This window comes from Medicago sativa, chromosome 6, assembly GCF_051527215.1.
Source record: "Medicago sativa cultivar Bolivia chromosome 6, Bolivia_mono, whole genome shotgun sequence".
NCBI lineage: Eukaryota > Viridiplantae > Streptophyta > Magnoliopsida > Fabales > Fabaceae > Medicago > Medicago sativa.
In genome coordinates this window covers 31,654,846-31,681,571 of record NC_140754.1, presented here as the reverse complement: position 1 = coordinate 31,681,571, position 26,726 = coordinate 31,654,846, and the positions used below count along the sequence as shown (strand labels likewise).

At 37.2% G+C, this 26,726-nt stretch overlaps 2 protein-coding genes and 1 pseudogene across 3 annotated transcripts in view; all 3 read right to left on the bottom strand.

Moving 5' to 3' along the window:
* Positions 1–12,269: 12,269 nt before the first annotated feature.
* The window catches only part of LOC146914531 (putative oxidoreductase At4g09670), a 50,932-nt gene continuing 36,475 nt past the window's right edge, over positions 12,270–26,726 (bottom strand). Inside the window, exon 2 of the mRNA XM_085717389.1 lies at positions 12,270–13,171. Within this exon, the coding sequence (XP_085573515.1) occupies positions 12,641–13,171 (531 nt within the window). The 3' untranslated portion in view covers positions 12,270–12,640. The remainder of the gene's footprint in view (positions 13,172–26,726) is intronic.
* On the bottom strand, positions 14,385–18,794 carry LOC146914535 (receptor-like protein EIX2). Its single transcript, XM_085717386.1, has 2 exons — positions 15,188–18,794; positions 14,385–14,863 (listed from the first exon to the last, which is right to left on the bottom strand). Exon 1 carries the CDS (start codon positions 18,743–18,745, stop codon positions 15,191–15,193), a length of 3,555 nt encoding a protein of 1,184 aa, XP_085573512.1. The 5' UTR covers positions 18,746–18,794; the 3' UTR covers positions 14,385–14,863; positions 15,188–15,190.
* Positions 14,385–26,565, bottom strand: LOC146914534 (receptor-like protein EIX2; annotated as a pseudogene). The gene is made up of 3 exons (XR_015014288.1): positions 23,930–26,565; positions 22,907–23,894; positions 14,385–14,863 (listed from the first exon to the last, which is right to left on the bottom strand). The product of XR_015014288.1 is annotated as a receptor-like protein EIX2 (transcript).

Genomic DNA, 26,726 nt, shown 5'->3' with positions numbered 1-26,726 from the left:
AAGGTACGACCCTGATGGAGCACAGACATGGCTCAAGGAGATAGAAAGAGTTTTCAGAGTTATGCAATGTACTGATGATCAGAAGGTGCGTTTTGGTACGCACATGCTGACTGAAGAAGCTGATGACTGGTGGGTGAGCCTCCAACCTACCCTAGAGCAAGATGATGCAGTTGTTACTTGGGCCGTGTTTAAGAGAGAATTTCTAAATAGATACTTTCCTGAGGATGTTCGCGGAGGAAAAGAGATCGAGTTCCTTGAGCTGAAGCAAGGAAACATGTCGGTGACAAAGTATGCAGCAAAGTTTGTGAAGCTAGCTAAGTTTTATCTGCACTACACCGGTGATAATGCTGAGTTTTCTAAGTGTATCAAGTTTGAGAATGGTTTGCGTGCTGACATCAAGCGGGCCATTGGTTACCAACAGATCCGTGACTTTTCTGAATTAGTGAGCAGTTGCAGAATCTATGAAGATGATACTAAAGCTCATTATAAGATTGTGAATGAGAAGAGAGGTAAGGGTCAGCAAAGTCACCCAAAGCCTTACAGTGCTCCTGCTGATAAAGGAAAAAGAAGGGTCAATGAAGATAGAAGGTCGAATAGGAAAGATGCTGCTGCTGAGATCGTTTGTTTCTCTTGTGGCGAGAAAGGCCATAAGAGTAATGCTTGCACTAAGGATATTAAATGGTGCTTTCGTTGTGGCAGTAAGGGACATACACTTGCAGAGTGTAAGCATGAAGACATTGTGTGTTTTAACTGCAATGAAGAGGGTCATATTGGGTCTCAATGCAAGAATCCGAAGATGTTCTTGCTTTGACTGGTACTCAGACTGAGAATGAGGATCGTTTGATCAGAGGTACTTGTTATATTAATGATACTCCTTTAGTTGTTATTATTGATACTGGTGCTACGCATTGTTTTGTTGCTTTTGATTGTGCTTCTAAGTTGGGTCTTGCTATGTCTGATATGAATGGGGAAATGGTTGTCGAAACTTCAGCTAAGGGTTTGGTGACTACTTCTCTTCTGTGTTTACGATGTCCTTTGTCTATGTTTGATAGTGATTTTGAGATTGATTTAGTTTGTCTACCTTTGAGTGGAATGGATGTAATTCTTGGTATGAACTGGTTGGAGTACAACCATGTTCACATTAATTGTTTTTGTAAGTCGGTGTATTTCTTTTCTGCTGAAGTAGAAAGTGGAGCAGAGTTTTTGTCTACTAAGCAGCTGAAGCAGTTAGGACGCGATGGAATTTTGATGTTCTCCTTGATGGCATCCTTATCTTTGGAGAATCAAGCAGTGATTGACAAGTTGCAAGTGGTGTGCGATTTTCCTGAAGTTTTTCCGGACGAGATTCCTGATGTGCCGCCAGAGAGGGAGGTTGAATTTTCTATTGATCTTATTCCAGGAACGAAGCCTGTTTCTATGACACCTTATCGTATGTCATCTTCTGAATTGGTCGACTTGAAGAAACAATTGGAAGATTTTCTTGATAAGAAGTTTATTAGACCAAGTGTGTCACCTTGGGGAGCTCTAGTGTTGCTAGTAAAGAAGGAAGATGGTAGTATGAGGTTGTGCATTGACTATTGACAGTTGAATAAAGTAACTATAAAGAATAGGTATCCACTTCCAAGAATTGATGACTTGATGGATCAGTTAGTGGGTGCGCGTGTGTTCAGCAAGATTGACTTGAGGTCGGGTTATCACTAGATACAGAAGACGACTTTTAGGACGCGATATGGACATTATGAATATAAGATGATGCCTTTTGGTGTTAGTAATGCGCATGGTGTGTTTATGGAGTATATGAATCGCATCTTTCATACATTTTTGGATCGTTTCATGGTTGTGTTCATCGATGATATTGTGATTTACTCTAAGACAGAAGAAGAACATGCGGAAAATTTGAAGATTGTCTTGCAAGTGCTGAAAGAAAAGAAGTTGTATGCTAAATTGTCTAAGTGTGAATTCTGGTTGAAGGAAGTAAGTTTTCTTCGTCATGTTATTTCTGGTAGTGGTATTGCAGTTGATCCCTCTAAAGTTGATGCAGTATCACAATGGGAGACTCCTAAGTCAGTTACCGAGATTCGAAGCTTCTTAGGATTGGCGGGTTACTACCGAAGATTTATAGAAGGATTTTCTAAGATAGCACTTTCGTTAACGCAGTTGATGTAACAGCCCAAGTGGGACCCACACCATCCGTGCAAGTCTACCCCACCCGGTCTGGCCATCCGCCACTGTTACTCACCGACTTAATCACTAGCCCTCTCACCCTACTAGTGTTTTTGCCTCCCGTGGGAATCGAACCTAGTACCTGGGGATAAGTACTACTTTAATGCATTCCCACTACCAATTGAGCTAGCTCAATTGATAGTGGAAATGCATTGAAGTAGTACTTATCCCCAGGTACTAGGTTCGATTCCCACGGGAGGCAAAAACACTAGTAGGGTGAGGGGGCTAGTGATTAAGTCGGTGAGTAACAGTGGCGGATGGCCAGACCGGGTGGGGTAGACTTGCACGGATGGTGTGGGTCCCACTTGGGCTGTTACAATAAAAGGCGCCTTTTTTTGTAACAGCCCAGGTGGGTCCCGCACCGCAGTGGGGCCGCCCCACTACCCCGGCACTGTCACTCACAAGCTCAATCACTACCCCCCTTCACTAGTAGTGTTTTTGCCTCCCGTGGGAATCGAACCTAGTACCTGGGGATAAGTACTACTTTAATTCATTCCCACTACCAATTGAGCTAGAGCTCAATTGGTAGTGGGAATGCATTGAAGTAGTACTTATCCCCAGGTACTAGGTTCGATTCCCACGGGAGGCAAAAACACTAGTAGGGTGAGGGGGCTAGTGATTAAGTCGGTGAGTAACAGTGGCGGATGGCCAGACCGGGTGGGGTAGACTTGCATGGATGGTGTGGGTCCCACTTGGGCTGTTATAGTTGACGTGTAAAGGTAAAACTTTTATGTGGGATGTTCATTGTGAGAACAGTTTTAATGAATTGAAGAAACGCTTGACGACGACTCCAGTTTTGATTTTGCCAAAACCGGATGAACCTTTTGTGGTGTATTGTGATGCGTCCAAATTGGGCTTAGGCGGTGTGTAAAGGTGAGAAAAACACGAGAAGAGGGGTTGAATTGTGTTTTGAAAAATTCTTCGTTTCTCTAAAAACTGAACACACTGGTCAGAAGCTAAGTGAGACAACTTCTGAAGTGATAATCAGAATCTAATTGCAGCGGAATAAAACAGAGAGAGAGAGAAGAAGAACGACACAAAGCAATTATACTGGTTCCTTCCACAATCCGGAAGTAGTCCAGTCCCCCTTGCACTTCCAAGGAGATTTCACTAAGAGTAATATCTGATTACAATTGCTTAAGCACACAAGCAAGAGACTTCCTTTGCTCAAGCACACAAGCGAGAGACTTCCTTTGCTCAAGAACACAATCAAGAGACTTCCTGCTCAAGCACAACTGCAAGAGACTTCTAACTAAACAAAATTACACAGAAAATTGTTTAAGGTTGAACACTTGATATACAATCAGAGGTGCTCACAATACAAATCAGATACACACTCAATGACTTAAGAATTTCTAAGATATGAATTTGATACACAGAAATTCTAAGTGAATGCAGAACAATTTCAGCAGAGGTTTGACACTTGTAAAAATGTTGAGAGTTAGCGTTCTTGCATTACCAAATCTCTAAGTCTTCACTCCTTTATATAGAGGTGTGAAAGAGACGTTGTGAAATTGCCAGCACATCAAAGAGTCGTTGTTGAAGCTTGATCATTCACCTTTGATCTTTTGTCTGATTTGGTTGTTGTCCTATGAAGAACCAATTTGAAATCCATTCCTTATCCAAAGGAACATATATGCAGGCGAAACCATATTCTGGAGCTGTTTTCTTGTCTTGTAGCGTGGACACAAAACAGAGTAGTGGAGAAGGTGGTTGTACAGTTCGTACAAAGTACAATGTCAACGCTTTCATCCAAAATTGCAAGCACATGCCTTCAAACACCTTTGAAATGACCGTTGCAAAATTCCACTAATCTTTTGTTGTGTTTTCGAATCCAATAGACAGCTTTTGCAGTGATGATTCTTCAATCCTTGAATCTTTGCAAATCCAGTTGATTTTCAGCTTCTGGTGAAATGGCTTCTGATGAGGCAGCTTTTGATAATGCAGCTTCTGATGATGCAGCTTCTGATGAAATGGCTTCTGGACCTCTTGTCTTCAGTAGCACTAATGTTCAGGAGCACAATACTTTCTTCAGAAGCGCTTTTTCTCTTCAGTAGCACGTTGCCTTCAGGAGCGTCCAAGCTTCAAATTTTGTTGTTTCCTTTGCTCTTTATTTGCTCATTCAGAACCAATAAATGATATAACTTTTTAATTATGGTACTGTACACTTGAACAAATATTAGCTAGTCCAATATACAATTTTTAATACCTTGTTATCATCAAAACTCTTTAAGGTTCATTGTTAAACACATTTTGTTCCAACAATGTGCTTATGCAAGATGGTAAAGTGGTTGCTTATGCATCGAGACAGCTGAGAACTCATGAACGAAATTATCCTACGCATGATCTTGAATTAGCTGCAGTTGTATTTGTACTTAAGATTTGGAGACATTACTTGTATGGTTCGAGATTCGAGGTGTTTAGTGATCACAAGAGCTTGAAGTATTTATTTGATCAGAAAGAATTGAATATGAGGCAGCGAAGGTGGCTCGAATTGTTGAAGGATTACGACTTTGGACTGAATTATCATCCGGGCAAAGCTAATGTTGTTGCAGATGCCTTAAGTAGGAAGACTTTGCATATGTCTGCTATGATGGTTAAAGAGTTTGAATTGCTTGAACAATTTAGAGATTTGAGCTTAGTTTGTGAAATGTCGTCTCAGATTGTTAAGCTAGGAATGCTGAAAATTGATAATGATTTCTTGAAAAGTATTAAAGATGCGCAGAAAGTTGATGTTAAGTTTGTGGACTTGTTGGTTGCTAGTAATCAAACTGAAGGTGGTGAATTTAAGGTCGATGATCAAGGTGTGTTGAGGTTTCGAGGTAGGATTTGTATTCCAGACAATGATGAGATGAAGAAGATGATTCTTGAAGAGAGTCATAGGAGTAGCTTGAGTAGATTGAAACGTGATGTAGCACAATTTGTGTACTCTTGTCTGATTTATCAGAAGTCGAAGGTAGAGCAACAGAAACCTGCTGGGTTGATGACACCGTTAGATGTACCATAATGGAAATGGGATAGTATATCCATGGATTTTGTGACGAGTTTGCCGAATACTCCTTAAGGGAATGACGCTATTTGGGTGATTGTTGATAGATTGACGAAGTCGGCACACTTCATTCCGATCAATATTAGTTTTCCTGTAGCTCAGTTGGCGGAAATTTATATTCGAGACATTGTGAAGTTGCATGGTGTTCCTTCAAGCATTGTGTCAGATAGAGATCCAAGATTTACTTTGAGATTTTGGAAGAGTTTGCAAGAGGCTTTAGGCTCTAAGTTGAGATTGAGTTCGGCTTATCATCCCCAAATAGATGTTCAGTCGGAAAGACCGATTCAGTCACTCGAAGATTTGTTGAGAGTATGTGTACTTGAGCAAGGTGGAACTTGGGATAGTCATCTCCCGTTGATAGAGTTCACTTATAATAACAACTATCATTCAAGTATTGAGATGGCACCTTTCGAGGCTTTGTATGGTCGGAGGTGTAGGACTCCGTTGTGTTGGTTTGAAACAGGTGAGAGTGTGATTATAGGACTCGAAATTGTTCAACAGACTACTGAGAAAGTGAAGATGATTCAAGAAAAGATGAAGGCGTCGCAGAATCGAAAAAAGAGTTATCATGATAAGCGTAGGAAAGACCTTGAGTTTCAAGAAGGAGATCACGTGTTCTTAAGAGTTACTCCAATGACCGGTGTTGGTCGTGCATTAAAGTCAAAGAAGTTGGCTCCAAAGTTTATTGGTCCGTATCAGATATCGGAAAGAGTCGGAACGGTGGCTTACCGAGTGGGTTTACCACCGCATCTTTCAAATTTTTATGATGTGTTTCATGTGTCGCAACTTCGAAAGTATGTTCCGGATCCATCTCATGTGATCCAAAGAGATGATGTGCAAGTTAGAGATAACCTTACGGTTGAGACCTTACCAGTGAGAATCGAAGGTCGTGAAGTGAAGAAGTTGAGAGGCAAGGAGATACCTCTTGTGAAGGTCGTTTGGGACGGAGCGACTGGTGAAAGCTTGACATGGGAGCTAGAGAGTAAGATGCGGGAGTCTTATACAGAGTTGTTTGCTTGAGGTACATTTTCGAGGACGAGAATTCTATAAGTTGGGGAGAGTTGTAACGCCCGTCTTAATTATTTAATTATTTTAATGAGTTTTAGCATATATTTATATGATTTATATGTGTGATTTATCGAATTTATGAATTTAAGTGATATACATGATTTATAGATGAATTATGTGATTTTAAGATTTATGTGAAGTGTATGTTTTTGTGAGGTTATAATGATGGTGTGACTTATTTTATTATTAAATAAGATAACATATGAAAATAAAATAAAAATATTAGAGGTGGGGCTATGATGTGAGATGAGTAAGTTTAGAGGTGAGTAGAGTAATAAGGAGAAATAAATATAACAACGTAAGTTAGAAACGTTTTTACGTAGAAACGCTTTTGGAGAAAAGAGAAGAACCTAAGAGAGAGAAGATTTGGAGGCTGTTGGTTTCATCTGTTATAAGATAAGGGTGAGACTAACTCTCAATACTATTAAGCCTCTAATTCTGAAAAATGGATTTAGCATGATTAGGTTGAGTTTTTGTGAGAATTGAGAATTAGGTTTATGAACGATTTTGATGATTGAACCATGAAATTCCGTTAGAATGAAGCCAAACTTGTGTACATACCTTAGATATTCCATAGGGTGATAATTAAATGTTGATTTGAGGTTAGAACCATGAGATTAGGCGAAAAATTGAGAAAAATCTGATTCTGTCCGAGCCTGATGTTCATCGTTCGCCATTGCGAGCTGCAACACTCGCCTCGCGAGTGATGAAGTTCATCGCTCGCCATTGCGAGCAAGACCACTCGCCATTGCGAGCAACCCATAACCGCTCGCCACTGCGAGTAAGAACACTCGCCATTGCGAGCGACCGAAAACGCTCGCCACTGCGAGCAAGAACACTCGCCATTGCGAGTTAAGCTGTAGTTGCCCAAATTAGTTTTGTTGCGATCCTTTCGCACGAGTAGATATGAGATGATCCTAAAGTTAAGAATGAGAGTTGTTTAGACTGATTAAAGCTGCACAGAAGCCTGAGTTAGATGATTGTGATTATTAGCAAAGAAGTATTGGTTTATAAGTATTATTTATGATGTTTTATGATGTTTTATGATGTTAAGTTGATATTATTCATTCCTTTAATGATGATATGTTATTCAAGCACTGTTATATGCTACATTTGTTATTGTTTGCTACTGTTGACCATTTAATGTCACAAGTTGTATAAGTCGGTCCAAGTTGTAATTATCTAAGAAGTTGTCCATGTTAATGGAACTATAAGAGATGTCATGATGTTGTTTAAGTTGTAGGAAGATTGAGTCCATTGCATACTCATTAAAGATGGGGGCTTGAGGCCCGGCAGCTTATGCTCAAACTACGTTGGGGGCTTGAGGCCCGGCAACTTTTGCTCACTTGTTGAAGAGCCTATTTACGCTCATATATGTTGGCGGCTTGATGCCCTGAATGGTACCACATGTATTTGCATATCAAGAAGTTTTATGATGATTTAAGATGTTAAGAGTCGCATTGTCAAGTTGAGTCGCATTGTCGAGTCAAGTGTTGAGTCGAATAAGATGTTTGATGATGATTTTAAGATGATACTTGATTATAATTTAAAGATGATTTTTGCTTATGAATTAAAGATGATATTTGATTACGAACTATTGATGATATTTGATGATGATAATTGATTATGATTTGGTACGATGCTAAGTGATAAATGTTTGATATGTTAATAATGTTTTATGTTGTTAAATGCATTTTGATGAATTATATGCTTAATTTGTTGATTGTGAAATCTCACCCTTTCTGCTTGAAAATGTTGTCCTTCGTATGCCTAACTTGCAGGTAATAAAGACTAGAGGCGGTCGTTGTAACAGCCCAAGTGGGACCCACACCATCCGTGCAAGTCTACCCCACCCGGTCTGGCCATCTGCCACTGTTACTCACCGACTTAATCACTAGCCCCCTCACCCTACTAGTGTTTTTGCCTCCCGTGGGAATCGAGCCTAGTACCTGGGGATAAGTACTACTTTAATGCATTCCCAGCTAAGCAGTCACACATTTTGTACGTTCTCTTTCTTTTTCCTCCTTACATAGACTCTCCATGTTTTGGCCTTGTTATCATTCTTGCCCACTAGCACATTTTCCTCTTCTAAATTGGGCTCAGCCCTCTGCCTATCATCACCCCCACCATGATAAGCAGCCTTGTCCTCAAGGCTCAGGTCAGGAAATTGACTTTTTAACAGCAATTCCTCTTCCCAAGTCGCATCTCCACTATCCATCCCTTCCCGTTGAACTAACCATTCTCTTTTATGTTGTCCCCCATCAAACCTATCTCTCCAAGACAACACTTTGGCAGGGATGATGTTGCCTTTGTCCACCTCCAAACTGACAGGTAACTCCGTCGAAGGTTTATAATTGCCCACTGCCTTCTTTAACTGAGAAACATGAAAGGTAGCGTGAATTTTGGAATCTGCAGGAAGTTGCAACTTATAAGCAACCTGCCCTATCTTTTTGATCACTTGATACGGTCCAAAGAACCTTGGAGCCAGTTTCTGATGAATCCGTTGAACCACAGATTGTTGCCTATGTGGTCTGAGTTTAAGGAAAACCCAGTTTCCTAATTCAAATTGCACTTCCTTACGCTTCTTATCAGCTTGATATTCATTTGCTCTTGAGCTCGTTGCAGATTGTACTTCAATTGTCGCAAAGCTTCATCCCTATCACGCAGCTCTTGAGCCACTGCTTCAACTCGTGTTTCCCCTTCCAAGAAGTGCACCAACACTGGTGGTTTTCTGCCATAAACCACCTCAAATGGGGTGAATCCTGTAGACACATGGAAGGTAGTATTATACCACAATTCGGCCCAAGGAACCAGTGTGCCCATGTTTTAGGTTGATCCGCAATAAAGCAACGCAGATAAGCTTCCAAGCAACGATTAATCACCTCAGTTTGGCCGTCGGTTTGAGGATGGTATGCTGACGACATTTTAAGAACTGTACCCACCATCTTAAATAATTCTTTCCAAAAAATACTCACAAATAAGGGATCACGATCACTAAGAATGGATTCAGGGATGCCATGTAATCTTACCACCTACTTCACAAAGATAGCAGCAATTGAACGAGCCGTAAAAGGGTGCTTAAGAGGAATAAAGTGACTGTACTTGGAAAGGCGGTCCACAACAACCAATATCGCTTCAAACCCATTACTCTTGGGCAAACTAGTAATGAAATCCATTGATATTTCACTCCATACCAAAACAGGATTTGGCAATGGCTGCAGTAAACCACTAGGAGTGGTTGCAGCGTATTTCTGTCTCTGACAAGTATCACAAGCCTTCACGAATTCCTGCACCTTTTTCATCATTCCCTGCCAATAGAGTGTTCCAGCCATCCTCCTATAGGTACGTAAGTAACCCGAATGACCTCCGCTCGGAGATGAGTGAAAATCTCTTAATAAATCATCAATAATTGGGGATTTTGCAGGTATGACGAGTCTATTCTTGTAAAACAAAATCCCTCCTTTCAACGCAAAACCCGGTTTGGCATTGGGATCCTTTTGAATGGCTTCAACAATATCTTTAAGCATTGAATCCTGTAACACTTCTTGCTGCAGTTGACCCCCTTGCTGCCGAATAGGATACGATTTGAGAGTCTTCAGTTCAACATCCTCATGTTGTCTAGACAAAGCATCAGCAACCTTATTTTCAACTCCCACCTTATATACCACCTCAAAATCGAAACCAAGTAACTTGGACATCCATTCCTGCTGATTGCCTGTGGTAATTCTTTGTTGCAATAAATGTTTTAAACTCTTCTGATCAGAGTACACAACAAACTTCCTTCCTAATAAGTAATGCCTCCAATGTTGAATGGCTAAGACCAACGCCATAAGCTCTTTGTCGTAGGCTGATTTGGACAATCGAGATGAATTAAAAGCTTTACTAAAATAAGCAATAGGATGCTTCATCTGCATCAGCACAGCTCCTACTGCTTTACCTGAGGCGTCACATTCGATTTCGAATGGTAATGCAAAATTCGGCAGAGATAAAACTGGTGCAGAAGTTGCAGCTTTTTTGAGGCGTTCAAATGCTTCATCAGCTGCTGTATTCCATGTAAATCCTTCTTTCTTTCTCAGTTCTGTCAACGGTTTGGCAATTTTCCCGTAATTAACTATAAACTTCCGATAATAACCCGTCAAACCCAAAAACCCTCGCACCCCTTTTACATTTCGTGGGATTGGCCACTGCAATATGCTGCTGACTTTGGCAGGATCCACATTCACCCCTGCCTTAGAAATAACATGACCCAAATATTCTACTTGTTGCAGGCCAAAAGCACATTTGTTGTGGTTGGCCACAAACTGATGTTCTGATAAAACATTGAGAACCACCTCCAAATGTTGCATATGAGCTGCCCAGCTTGTGCTATAAATCAATATATCATCAAAGAAAACTAATACGAATTTTCGCAAATATGTTTTAAAAATTTCGTTCATCACCGATTGAAATGTGGCCGGAGCATTCGTAAGACCAAACGGCATAACCATAAATTCATAGTGCCCTTCATGAGTACGGAATGCCGTTTTATGTATATCTCTTTCATTCATTTGAATTTGATGATACCCAGCCTTCAAATCTAGCTTGGAAAAATATTCTGAGCCATGCAACTCATCCAAAAGTTCATCTACGACCGGAATAGGATACTTATCTTGAATCGTTACCTTGTTGAGTGCGCGATAGTCAACGCACATTCTCCATGACTTGTCTTTTTTCTTGACCAAGATTACAGGGCTTGAGAATGCACTAGTACTGTTGCGAATCACTCCTTGTTGAAGCAGATTTTGAATCTGGCGTTCAATCTCATCCTTGTGGTGATGAGGATATCTATACGGTCTCACACTGACTGGTCCTGAACCATGTAATAGGTCAATAGAGTGGCTTTTATTTCTGACAGGAGGAATGCCTTGCAGAGATAAATCAAACTGTTTTTTCTTTCTTTTATTTTCTCTTTTGAGATAAATCAAAGAGTCATTATTGTCATTTGAAGGTATGACATGTACCCATAACCTGTATAACTGTTGATTATTTTTCATATTATATTGATTATCAAGCTCACAGATTTATGATGTTAATTGTTAATAGCTTTGGCCCATATATATAATCATGTGAAAATAAATCTTGATGAATGAAGTACACGGACAAAGCTGAAATTTGAGAATTAAGTAGTAGTACATCATGACATGGCCATTTCCTGCATAATTTTTAATTGTGCATCTCACATGCTGCTAGATTTTCTTTCATAATAACATGCTACATTTTGGTTCTGTGTAGTGTGTAGTGTTTGTGTACCATACCTTTTCCCTATGTTGGTTCATCAATTTGCCCTGTTTGTTAAGCTTTCCCTCTTCATGTGCATGCTAGCTTTACTTTTAAGTTTCTGTGCATTGTTGGAATGTTCATGTCTATGTTCTGCTTTCTAGAACATGTAGTTTACTTTGGAGATATCGGTTATGAGCATCTTGCTGCTTGCTACTGTTTGGTAAGCATATTCAATTAGCGTTGTAAGTAAATACTATTTCTGATGATGACAACCCCATATTAATCTGATTTCTGAATCTTATTTTGGAAGTGTTTTTTCTTTCTTTTTCTTTTCCTTATATGTTATCTCTTTAAAGGTAAATCAAAGTCATTATTGCAATTATAAGCTCTGTTTTTTTTGTCATTCAGATAATATGAGAAATTGAAATCTCTTGTCTGCCTTTTACAGCGGTTGTTCTCGGAAGCGGGTGAGTTGGAAAGGTGTTCCGTTCATTATGATCAGTCTGGGAATACACAAGGAACAGCAGAAGTTTTATTTGTTGTGGAGTCTGATGCTCTAGCAGCCCTCGGGAGGTGGAACAATACAATGTTTTGTGGAAAGAAATTGAACATTGAGCTTGCTGGTACAAGTTTGATTACGCATGAACCTGTTGAGATTCATGATCTTGACCATTTACCACCAGATATATGAGTAAATAGGTCGGAAAAGTATTGAGCACAGGATAATAGTCATATGTCTGGGGTCTGATTTGCATGACTTTACTTATGTTGCACTTTGTATTTGTCATTTTGAAACTTTGATCAGACTTGGTTACCAAATTTGGTTCATGCCCCTGTAATGTTTGGCCAACCAAAGCCAATATCTTCCATGTTTTTTACTTGTTTCAGATGGTTCACTGGAGATTATTTTCATTTACTAGAAAATAGTATTGAAGACAACGAAAACCATGTCCTAGTTTACACCATGCAGCCAATGTGTTGTAGCAATATCATTGGTCCAATTAACTTTACCAAAATTACTTTTGTTGCAACTTTTCTAATTTAGGCGAAACAGCACTTATACTCACGTGTGAGAGTGCTTTTGTTCTCAACATTATATGTGCTTACCATAAGAGCCTCCTGAGGGAGATCGTTTTCTATTACGTGCTTACTTGGCTGCGAACCCCATCTAGTGACAAGATCATCAAAGCTTGATTCTGAAGCTGCATAAAATGATGCTTTCTTTTCTTCATAAGGGATAATGAAATCATGAACATGAAGTGTTCCTTTTGTCCCAACAGCAGTTATATCCATTGTTAGGTTTGATAAGAATGAGCAATAGAATGTTGCTACTCTTCCATCTTCCCAGTATAAAGAAGCACCGCAAGATAGAATCACTCCTGCTTTATTAAGCACTGGCTCGCGCGTGGCTAATACCGTTTTTGGTAATTCGTAGTTGTTAGCCCACAGAATTGCCCTAACACAATACCATCCTTCGTCACCAAGAGAGCCAAGAGCGTCGAGATCCGGCTTCACGCGGATGTCATTTTCGAGAAAATCAGGATCAGCACCAAATGTAAAGCAGGTGTGAATCTGTGCAATGCCAAATCAAACCGTAATATCAGTGCAGAACATAAACGCAAAAGATATAATTATAACATTTCGAACATAACATAATCATTAGAAGATAATTCAGAATCATAACTGTTGGTTGAAAAATTAATGTTTAAGATTGTGATTGAAATATACACGAACATATACAACAACTATGAAGTTGTTCAAATTTAAATAAGGTAAAGGGACCCTGATACACTAACTGAAACTACATCAATGCTGAAGACATGAGTATGATATAGCTTTCTGTTTTGGTTCTTAATTTTGGATCTAGCTTATGGAGTAGTTAATACTTGAATGTCTCGTAGACAGTCATAATTTTGTTTATTTTATGTTCAATAATGAATCAAACATTTTTACTAATATTTTTGCTAAATTAAGAGCAAAATGACATGAAAGAGAATAGAGGACGTCATATGGTTTTAACGTTCTTAGTTGTGCTACAACTGACCCGCTGCAGTGGCCAAATAATGGCGGCTACGGTGAAACTGTTGTAAATCCGAATATGCCATCAATATATAAGAATTCCCCGTGTTTTTTTGTTCGTTGTTTTTTGGTCATTTTACCATAAAATTTGCGTAAATATTTCAAAGATCGATTTGAAGATTATGATCAAAAGAGCATTTAGCTAGCATATCTCATGTTTGAAACTATATGTCACTTCCTCCTGGACAACTCCGTATTACTAAGACCCCATTGCCTTAGGAACCAGATGGTTAACACCAACAAAAAAATGTCATTTTATTTTTTAAAACAAAGTAAAATCCCAGTAAAATGTTCTGAGAAGGTTGGGAAAAGGAAACTATATAAGTACTTCGAAAGTTGAAGTACGTCGAAAATTTATACCCTACTATCCAAGTCAGTAATTATATAAGTATTTTCTGTGGATGTTATATAGAGGCTAGTCCTGACCAGAATCAAGACATTCATCCTGTTCATTCTGCATTCCTGAGGTAATCTAAACCATTGAACCATTTTCTCCAACATAGACAAGTTCTAAGTCATAAACAATTTCACATTTTCATATTCTTCATTACTTCTGATGCATGACTATATATGTAAGTTTAAGCTCCCAGCAGCAATTACTTCAACTGCCAGCTAACTTGGTCCGACAGTTAATATCCAGCGCTGCTGCGAGAACTATTAGGAGGGTATTTTTGTGAGGTGATGCATGAGAAAAATGACACATGTATTTTCTACTTGTAGAATACTTCACCAATGTTTATTGCATAAATAAATTACAGAGAATACAAAAGGAATTGCAAGTTGCATACTTCATTCAACAGAGACTAGTACATAAGAGATAAATAACATAACCGTATATTACAAAGATACACCCCATCAATCTATTTCTGATAGGATAGTTTCTCCTCGCCCCTCAACATCTCTCAAAACACACAATATGTCCGAATTACACAATCCGGACGTGTAAAATGGGATGTCTTTTGCAAGTCCAAATTTCGTAATCATGACAAATTGAGTGTTTTGAGACATGTTGGAGGCGGGGAGAAATCATCATACTAGAGTTACAATGCAAATATTTCACAAAACATTCATAAAAGAGGAGAAACCATTCATCTTCCTAGAGTACGACTTTGACAGTGCCCAAAATCCTTTTCAAGCCTGCACACCTTAATCTGATCCATCACCAATGCACAATATTCTGCCACCCTATCAGTTTAATTCGTAACCACTTTAGCTTATAAAGTCTAAAATATAAATTATAAAAAATGTTGAAACTTGAAACACAAGATTAGCTAACAAACTTTCAGAGATAACTATCGAACATATATGGATTTTAATGGAAATAAAAATATATCCTTTAAACTCCAAATTACTAAGAACATGTTCTAAGTTGTAGAGATTAAAACTGAACAGTATTTTAATGGATTTTATAAATGAAAAAATAAAAAATAGATACTATAATGGTATATTATGGCGATTATTTTATATTACATGCAAGTATATCTTATACTAAAGTTAAAGAATTATTACCAATTAATCTTTGTGCCACCATCTGCATTTGACGTAAATATTATCCACTAAATTGTTCAAGAACTTGAAATAAGCATGTCGCCAAGAACGCTTGATTAAGATTGAACCAAATACTCCCCAAAAGCCTATAATAAATCCAAATGTCAGGCTTATGTAAAATCCTCGATTGAGAAGCAAATCTTCATCGTCTTGAATTTTTCCTTTTGGTTCATGTGGTGGCTCCCCTTCAACACACAATTTTACAAGTGGTGCTCCACAAAGATCAAGATTATCTTCGTAACTTGAGGCATTGAAACTTTGTAGTTGTGTACTCTTTGGAATTTCTCCTGATAATTGATTATGTGACAAATCTAACACACCAAGCCGATCTATTTGGGAAAGACTAGAAGGAATTGAACCAAGCAACTTGTTTCGGGACAAATCAAGAAAGTCAAGTGATGTTAGCTTTCCAATATTTGAAGGAATTTTCCCCGTCAAGTTGTTTCTTGATAAGTTCAATGAGACCAATTGAATCAAATTTGCTATTTCTGGTGGAATCTCTTCTGAGAAGTGATTGCTGGATAGATCTATGATTTTTAGAAGAAGCAATCCATTGTTGTTGAAAAGTTGTTCTACACCTTTCCATGTCAAGAATGCATTCAATTGATAGTCTCTTCTATAATAAACAGTTCCTTGGCTGATAATAAAATAATGATCTGTAAAACCTTGTGATGAAGCTTTTTGAGTCATTGAAGTGAAATTTTTAATGCATTTTGGAATCCCTCCAGATAGATTGTTCAATGAGAGATCAAAGAGTTGAATGTTTTCTAGATAGCAAAGTTCGAATGGTAAACTTCCAAAGAAGTGATTACTTTTTAAGCTTAAAACTTGCAGCTCTTTTAATTTGCTTCCAATCCAATAAGGGATGAGTCCTTCTAATCTATTTTCTCTCAAATCAAGCATTACTAACTTTGTGCAGTTCATTAAGGAGAAAGGGATCTCCTCTGTTAAGCTGTTGTTCCTCAATAGTAATGCTTGCAGTTGAACAAGTGATCCCATTGAAGTAGGAATCTTCCCTGAAAAGTTGTTGTGGCTCAAATCTAGATAAACTAATGCCTTGAAATTGTTCCAACAGTCTGGAACTCGTCCAGATAAATGATTATTTGAAAGGTCAAACTGGCCTAACATTGAATCTATACCATTTGTACATAGGAATGGAAGAGAATCGGAGAATTTGTTTTTGGACAAGTCAATAAGTGTAGAACCTTCTAGAAATGGTGGAATAGGCCCTTCAAATTCATTTGATGAAAGAGATAAAATAGAACAATAATTTTTGACTTGAAGATTTGGAATTAATCCTTTGAGATTATTGTTTGAAATGTTTATGCTTCTGCACTCTTGTAATGATAATTTAGCCCAAAACCACTCTGGAACATTATCTGAAATTCCAGCATTAGAAATATCAAGATTTTGAATATGTTTCTGTGTCTGAATCCATTTAGGAAATGTAGGACCAAGTTTGCAGGATCTCAATCCTATAGTGTCCAATTGAAAAGGCGGGACCCAATTTTGGGGAAATCTCAAAGCTAGCGAATTGCTTGACAAAGATAATTCCTCTAACATTGACATACCAGAAAAATGGAAGTCAGAGATCACACCACTTAAAGAGTTCGAATCCATGCTCAGCGTCCTTAGTGTAGTTGGAAATCGAATATCCTCAAATATCTTCCCGTTTAGTCTATTTTCAGAAATATCAAATATTTCCAAAGATGAGAATATTGAGAGATCAGGTAGTGTGCCATTGATTTGATTACCGCTTAGATCTAATTGTTGGAGCGAGTATCTAGCACATATAGATAAGTGATGGATTGTTACTTGAAGCTCACCACTGAATCTGTTATTGGACAGATCCAATGATTTCAACTTACATGCATTCATCCAAAATGATTTTGGAATTCCTCCTTCTAAAGAGTTTGATTTGATGGATAAATTCTCCAACTGAAATGGCAAGCTACTTCCTTCAGGAATTTTTCCACTTAATTGATTTAAAGTAAGATCCAATGTTTTCAATGATGTGAATGCAGAAAGGTCGGGTAGTGTTCCAGTGATTCCATTCCAACCAAGGTCTAACACTTGAAGTGAATTTCTAACACAACCACCAGACAAATTGTGAATAATTGATTGAAGGTCTTCTGTTAAATTGTTTTGACTCAAACCTAAAGAACGTAAGGTGCATACATTCATGAAGGATTTAAGCACCCCACCCTTCAATCTAGTTTCCGACAGGTCAAGTACCTCAAGAGACTTCATCACTATGCCATAGACATTGGATGGAGGAGCCTCCAAGAAGTTTAAAGAAAGGTCAAGTTTAACAAGATTGGAACTTATGTTTGACAACGACTGGAGTATCATGAATGATGTGAACATGTTACTAGATAATCTTAGTTCTCTCAATCTTGGAAGCCTATAGGAAAAATGATTTGATGGGAAATCAACCATATGATTGTTACTAAGGTCAAGCCTTACAAGATTGGGACTAATGTTTGACACCCACTGGAATATCAAAGATGATGCAAAGTTGTTCGAAGAGAGATCAAGGATCGAAAGAGATGTGGAAAAATTGAACTTGGATTGACTCAAGGAATGGATAAAATGATCAGAAAGGCCACAATCTCTTAAACTTAGTTCTCTCAATTTTGGTAACTTACCAACCATTTGCAACCAACTATTGGATTTATCAAGATTAGATATAGACAACATGTGAAGATGGGTTAAAGAAGTAAGATTAGACAACCACTGACCTCCGCTGTGATCTCCGTTGTCGATTGTTAGAGAACTAAGACTATATCCTCCGAAATGAAGCTCTTGTAGGTTGGTAAGCTTTCCAAGTTGTGAAGGTATTTTTCCATTAAAAGAATTTCCAAGGAGATCAAGAAATTGCAAGTTGGAGAGATTTCCAAGTTGAGATGGAATGCTTCCTTCCAAAAGATTGCGGCTAAGATCAAGAAATTGCAAGTTGGAAAGATTTCCAAGTTGAGGAATCAAACCATCCAGATCATTGCCGGAAATATTCAAGTATTTCAAATGGTAAAGTGACTCAAATTGAATAGGAATTTGTCCTCCAAAACCGCAATAAGAAAGATCAAGGTATCTTAGGTTTCTTAAAGATCCAAAGAAACCTGGGAAATGACTCCTTCTAAAATTATTTCCGTTGAGGTTCAAATATTGTAACTGTTGCAACTCCATCAGTGACTTGTGGATATCACCCATGATATAAAATTTATTGCCATCATCAGAACCAAAGAAACTATAATCTCCATGAAGGTCGAGCATAAGTACATGACCAGTGAGGTTGCTGCAACCAATTCCATACCATTCGCAGCAATCTACCGTCGTCCAAGATGACAACATGCCATATTCATCGGTAAGACCAGCCTTGAATTGAAGAAGTGCCTGCCTCTCACTTTGAATGCATTTAACAACCTCTTTTGAACAAACAAGGTCTGCTTGCAACACCAAAAGCGTTAGAAATATGGTTTGAATTATCGATTTCAAACAAAATGGGTTCATCATTAACATTGTGTGTAAGTTGATTGACTGTTGTGTTTACTTAATTACAGTGCCAATAGCCGAATTTATAACATATTGTAACTAACAACCATTTATAAAAAACAAAATGAGTAAGGATAACGTCGAACACTAGAGACATGAATAAAAAACAGAACAAGGAGATTTGTGAAATTCTGAGTCAACATTCTAAAACAAAACAAAAAAAAAAAAAAATCCATTTTCTTGTTTTTTATGTTCTAGGTTTTTTTAATAGACTAATGTTTGTAATTAGTTTTTTTACTGTAAACTTAATTATTAGTTTTATAATAATTTCTTTTTTCTTTACCAATGTATGAACTTCGATCTTTACCACCTCCAACTCTTTCAATCTATAGCTAGAAACTTTTTTTTTTTTTTTAAGAATAGCTAGAAATTGTTGACCTACCCAATCCTCCATTGTATTCTAGTTTTTTTTTGGTAAAGAAAGGGATGAAAGAGGTGCAACACATAAATACGACTCTCTTCAAACACGCTTAACTGCAAAATTATGATGGGATGCGGCCAATTGGTGCAAGTATAATCCCACTTCATTATATTCTAGTTTTTAATAAGCCTGTTTCAGTTTTATTTTTTTTGATGCTAAAAGGACATGCAAAAACATTAGAATTTTTATTTTTTTGGTGGTGATCAGGGTTTGAACCCCGGACCTTGCATATGTTATGCATTGTTCTTAGCAATTGAGTTAAGCTCACGAGGACAAAACATAAGAATTTTTCTACTTACACCTCATGTATTTCGGGTTACATCTAAATTTACTTAAAATTTTACAATAATACCAAAATTATCCTTTTATAAAAATTTAGGTGCAGGAGAAATACATGGGATGGGGTGTTAGTAGAAAAATTCAAAACATAATATATGATAGAGAAGATGTCGATTATGCCGGCACCTAAATATTATTGAATGAAAAGAAAATAGACTTTGCAGGCGGACGGACCTTATTTGCACAATAAAAAAAGACTTTTCTATTATAAAAAAAAACAAAAGAATTGACTTTGTGCACTACTTTTCACTAAGTAAAACAAAGTCTCTTCTCTTAAACACATGAGAGATTCTAATTTGCATAGCGAAAATTAACGGCAAACAATTACGACATTTATTCATTGATTACTCATATTTTGAAGTAAACCTTTTTTATGCGTAGGGTTTTGATCTTAACTGGCTCATTACATAGGCAATGGTCCACAAACATATTGCATATTGCCTTTTCCTCAAGTTGACACATTTCTGTGTATAGCTAATTAATAGACTTTTCATTGGGATCCATGTATTGCTATAATCTATGATAGTACAACACTGTTAAGAGTCCCACATCGGATAGGTGATGGTCTGACAGTGTGTTTATAAGTGGGGGTAATCCTCACCTCACAAGCCGGTTCTGTGGGGTTGTGTTTGACCCGACCACGATTTCTAAGAAACACGTATAAACACGTAAACATGTATGCATGCTCTTATGTCTTTACCGTTGGTGTGAACCAAGTATCTTTGTGCGCGCAACTAGGTGTGAACATGTCTTTGTGCGCGCAACTAGGTGTGAACATGTCTTCTTTACCGTATGTCTTTACCGTTGGTGTGAACCAAGTATCTTTGTGCGCGCAACTAGGTGTGAACATGTCTTCTTTACCGTTGGTGTGAACCAAGTATCTTTGTGAGCGCAACTAGGTGTGAACCAAGTATCTTTGTGCGCGCAACTGGTGTGAACCAAGTATCTTTGTGCCTTATGTCTTTACCGTTGGTGTGAACCAAGTATCTTTGTGCGCGCAACTAGGTGTGAACCAAGTATCTTTGTACGCGCAAATGGTCTTATGTCTCTACCGTTGGTGTGAACCAAGTATCTTTGTGCGCGCAACTAGGTGTGAACCAAGTATCTTTGTGCGCGCAACTGGTGTGAACCAAGTATCTTTGTGCCTTATGTCTTTACCGTTGGTGTGAACCAAGTATCTTTGTGCGCGCAACTAGGTGTGAACCAAGTATCTTTGTGCGCGCAACTGGTGTGAACCAAGTATCTTTGTGCGCGCAACTATAACTATATAGACTAATACTTCAAACTAATAACCGTAGACTAACACTTCAAACTAATAACCACAACGAGCGACAAAACTCTCCTTAAAGAGAATAATATTAATATAGCACTAATACTTCAAACTAATAACCACAACGAGCGACAAAACTCTCCTTAAAGAGAATAATATTAATATAGCTACAATCTATTTTATGAAGTTTGACTTGTATAAGAAATGCTAGGGACACTCTCTTTTTAACAAAAGAGTATTGGCCGTCGTTTACGCTTGTCCTAATGTTGGACTTCGTGAGGAAATTTATTAATATAGCTACAATCTATGTTATGAAGTATGACTTGTATAAGAAATGCTAGGGACACTCTCTTTTTAACAAAAGAGTATTGGCCGTCGTTTACGCTTGTCCTAATGTTGGACTTCGTGAGGAAATTTGGCAGGAGTTGTGTAATGTTGGTCCTTTGTATTAGCCATGAATAAACTAGGTCGAACTGCAGTTAAAAAATGTCAGTTCCTTCTTTTAAAACAAAGTAAAATCCCACTGTTATGAGATCAAAGTAAAATGTTCTGAGAAGGTTGGGAAAAGGAAACTAATTACACCAACTTCTATTAAGGAACTTGCGCTCAGAATTGATGCATATTACATGATTCCTTTTTAGTTTCTCCATTGAAGTACGACGAAAGTTTATACCCTACAATCCAAGTCACAAATTATATAAGTGCGTTCTGTGGTAAATCTAAACCACCGAGGTAAATCTATACCACTGAACAACTGAACCATTTTCTCCAACATAGACAACTTCCAAGTCATAAACAATTTAACATTTTCATATTCTTCATTACTTCTCAGTTAATATCCAGGCAGCAAAACCCACTTGGGTTGGCTTAGTGGTATTGACTTGGGGCTTGGGAGTGTGCTCCTCCTCGAGGTCTCGGGTTCGATTCTCACCGGTGTCAATTTGGGTGGGCTAATTTAGCTTCTTCAAAAAAAAAAAATATTAGCTTCTTCAAAAAAAAAAAAAATCCCGGCAGCAATTACTTCAACTACCAGCAAACTTGGTCTGACAGTTAATATTAATATCCAGCGCTGCTGCGAGAACTATTAGGAGGGTATTTTTGTGATATGGAAGTACAGGAGAAACTGATTTTATTTCCCTCTCAGTAAGGTAATTGGAAAACATTGATAACTTGTGATTCGGTAAAATAAATCATTTGCCTTCAATTTTCAGTTGGTTTTCATGTAGTTAGTATCATGTAGAAAAGTAAAATACTAAAAATAGTATTCCAAGTTTCTACCAAAATTTATTGAATATATGAAGTTTTAATTTTGGAAATTCAAATTATTAGTTTTAATTGCTTTTTAAAGAAGAAAAAACTTGCATAGATAATTCACCAATGTTTATTACATAGATAATTTTCAGAGAATACAAAAAGGAATTGCAAGTTGAAAACTCAATTCAACAAGAGACTATTACATAAGAGATAAATGACATAACCATATATCACAACGATACACATAATTTGTTCGAATTACACAATCCAGACGTGTAAAATGAGGTATCTTTTGCACGTACGTCCAAATTTTGTAATCAAGACAAATCGAGTGTTTTGAGACATGTTGGATGCGAGGAGAAATCATCATACGAGTTACAATACAAATAATTCATAAAACATTCATAAAAGAGGAGAAACCATTCATCTTCCTAGAGTAGGAGTTTGACAGTGCCCAAAATCCTTTTCAAGCCTGCACACCTTAATCTGATCCATCACCAACGAACAATATTCTGCCACCCTATCAAATTAATTCGTAACCACTTTAGCATATAATGTCTAAAATATAAATTATAAAAAATGTTGAAACTTGAAACACAAGATTGGCTAACAAACTTTCTGAGATAACTATCGAACATATATGGATTTTAACGGAAATAAAAATATATCCTTTAAACTCCAAATTACTAAGAACATGTTCTAAGTTGTAGAGATTAAAACTGAACAGTATTTTAATGGATTTTATAAATGAAAAAATAAAAAATAGATACTATAATGGTATATTATGGCGACTATTTTATATTACATGCAAGTATATCTTATACTAAAGTTAAAGAATCATTACCAATTAATCTTTGAGCCACCATCTGGATTTGACGTAAATATTATCCACTAAATTGTTCAAGAACTTGAAATAAGCATGTCGCCAAGAACGCTTGATTAGGATTGAACCAAATACTCCCCAAAAGCCTATAATAAATCCAAATGTCAGGCTTATGTAAAATCCTCGATTGAGAAGCAAATCTCCATCGTCTTGAATTTTTCCATTTGGTTCATGTGGTGGCCCCTTTTCAACACACAATTTTACAAGTGGTGCTCCACAAAGATCAAGATTATCTTCGTAACTTGAGGCATTGAAACTTTGTAGTTGTGTACTCGTTGGAATTTCTCCAGATAATTGATTATGTGACAAATCTAACACACCAATCCGATCTATTTGGGAAAGACTAGAAGGAATTAAACCAAGCAACTTATTTCGTGACAAATCAAGAGAGTCAAGTGAGGTTAGCTTTCCAATATTTGATGGAATTTTCCCTGTGAAGTTGTTTCTTGATTAATTCAATGAGACCAATTGAATCAAATCTGCAATTTCAGGTGGAATCTCTTCTGAAAAATGATAGCATGAGAGATCAATGCTTTTTAGAAGAAGCAATCCATTGTTGTGGAATAGTTGTTCTACACCTTTCCATGTCAAGAATGCATTCAATTGATAGTCTTTTATAATTTGCCAAGCAGTGTCACCGGAGATATTAAAAGTATGATCGGGAAAATCTTGTGATGAAGCTTTTTGACTCATTGAAGTGAAATTTTTAATGCATTTAGGAATTTGTCAAGATAGATTGTTTAAGGAGAGATCAAAGAGTTGAATGTTTTGTAGATAGCAAAGTTCAAATGGTATACTTCCAAAGAAATGATTCCCATGTAAGCTTAAAACCTGCAACTCTTTTAATTCGCTTCCAATCCAACAAGGGATGAGTCCTTCTAATTTATTATCTCTGAAATCTAGCATTAATAACTTTCTGCAGTTCATTAAGGAGAAAGGGATCTCCCCTTCCTTCAAAAAAAAAAGGAGAAAGGGATCTCCCCTGTTAAGCTATTGTTCCTCAATATTAATGCTTGCAGTTTTACATGTGATCCCATTGAAGTTGGAATCTTCCCTAAAAAATTGTTGTGGCTCAAATCAACATAAACCAATGACTTGAAATTGCTCCAACAGTCTGGAATTTGTCCAGAGAATTGATTATCTGAAACGTCAAACTGAGCTAACATTTCATCTATACCACTTGCACATAGGAATGGACGAGAATCTGAGAATTTATTTTTCGATAGATCAATAAATCCGGAACCTCGTAGAAATGGTGGAATGGGCCCTTCAAAATCATTTGATGAAAGAGATAACCAAGAACAATGGTTTTTTACTTTTAAATTTGGAATTGATCCTTTGAGATTGTTGTATGAAATGTTGATTCTCCGGCACTCTTGTGTTGATAGTTTATCCCAAAACCACTCTGGTACATTATCAGAAATTCCAGCATTAGAAATATCAAGACTTTGAATGTGCTTTTGAGTCTTAATCCAATGAGGAAATGAAAGACCAAGTATGCAGGATCTCAATACGTGCAGTTGAAAAGGAGGGACCCAATTTTCGGTAAATCTCAATGATAATGAATTGCTAGACAAATCTAATTCCTTTAACATTGACATACCAGAAAATGGAAGTCAGAGATCACACCACTTAAAGAGTTAGAACCCATCCGTAGTGTCTCTAGTTTGGTTGGAAATTGAGTATCTTCAACTACCTTCCCATTTAGCCTATTATTAGAAATATCAAATATTTCCAAAAATGAGAAGATTGAGAGATCAGGTAGTGTTCCATTGATTTGATTATACCCTAGATATAATTTTTGGAGCGAGTACCTAGCACATTTAGATAGGTGATGGATGATTACTTGAAACTGTTATTGGATAAGTCCAATGATTTCAACTTACATGCATTCATCCAAAATGATTTTGGAATCCCCGCTTCCAAAGAGTTTGATGCAATGGATAAACTCTCCAACTGAAACGGCAAGCTACTACCTTCGGGAATCTTTCCTCTCAGCTTGTTATCAGAAAGATCCAACGTTTTCAATGATGTGAATGCAGAAAGGTCGGGTAGAGTTCCAGTGATTCCATTAAAACTAAGGTCTAACACTTGAAGTGAATTTCTAACACAACCACTAGACAAATTATGAAGAATTGTTTGAATGTCTTCTGTGAAATTGTTTCCACACAAATTTAAAGAACGTAAGGTACATACATTCATGAAGGATTTAAACACCCCACCCTTCAAGCTATTATCTGACAGGTCAAGTACCTCAAGAGACTTCATCACTATGCCATAGCCATTTGATGGTGGATCCACCATTTGATTACCACTAAGGTCAAGCTCAACAAGATTGAAACTTATGTTTGACAACCACTGGAATATCAAAGATGATGCAAAGTTGTTTTCAGATAAATCAAGGATAGAAAGAGAAGTGGAAAAGTTGAACTTGGATTGACTCAATGAATGGATAAAATGATCAGAAAGGCCACAACTTTTTAACTTTAGTTCTCTCAGTTTTGGTAACTTACCAACCATTTGCAACCAACTATTGGATTTATTAAGATTATATATTGATAACATGTGAAGACGGGTTAACGAAGTTAGATTAGTCAACCACTGACCTCCTTTGTGATCCCTGTTGTCAATAGCTAGAGCACTATCACGATATTCATCTCCAAGATAAAGCTCTTGTAGGTTTGTAAGCTTTCCAAGTTGAGATGGAATGCTTCCTTCCAAATTATTGTAGCTGAGACCAAGAAATTGCAAGTTGGAGAGATTTCCAAGTTGACATGGAATGCTTCCTTCCAAGTCATTGTTGCTGAGATCAAGAAATTGAAAGTTGGAGAGATCTCCAAGTCGATGAGGAATCACACCATATAGGCGATTCCATGAAAGATTCAAGTATTTCAAATGCGAAAGAGACTCAAATTGAATATGAATTTGTCCTCCAAAATGACAATGCGAAAGATCAAGGTATCTTTCTTAAAGATCCAAAGAAACCTGGAATATAATTCTTTCTAAAATTATTTCCGCTGAGGTTCAAATATTGTAATTGTTGCAACTCCATCAATGACTTGTGGATATCACCTTTGATATAGTAATTATAATCGTCATTATAATTTTCATAATTACCATGAAGGTCGAGCATAATTACACGACCAGTGACGTTACTGCAACCAACTCCCTTCCATTGGCAGCAATCTTCTGTCGTCCAAGATGACAACACGTTGTCATATACATCAATAAGGCCAACCTTGAATTGAAGAAGTGCTTTCCTCTCACTTTGAATGCATCTAACAACCTCTTTTGAACAAACAAGTTGGAATGCTTGAAACACCAAACACATGAGAAATATGGCTTGAATAAATTTCATACAAAATGGATTCATAATTGACATTGTGGTCATCACAAGTTATGTATTTGATTATTGGTTTTGTGTACTTATTTACATTGCCAATAGCCGAATTTATAACCATTGGAAAAACAACAGATATTATAAATAAATAAAAAAGAACATGTGAAAGAGATGTCAATTAAGTATGCGTGTGGACCTTTTTGTAAAAAAGAGGTTGTTAAGTAGGCACTCCTTTCACATATGAGAGACTCTAATTTGCATGGAGAAACAAATACGACATTTGTTCCTTGATTATTGTGCTTCACAACAGGTTGTACTCTGGATAACACTTGGGTGACAAAGAATTGGTGACATTGATGATATTGACCAATCACAATATCACAATCTTTGTGAAAGAGAAAAAAAAACCACTTGTGACATTGTAATTGACCAATGTCACGA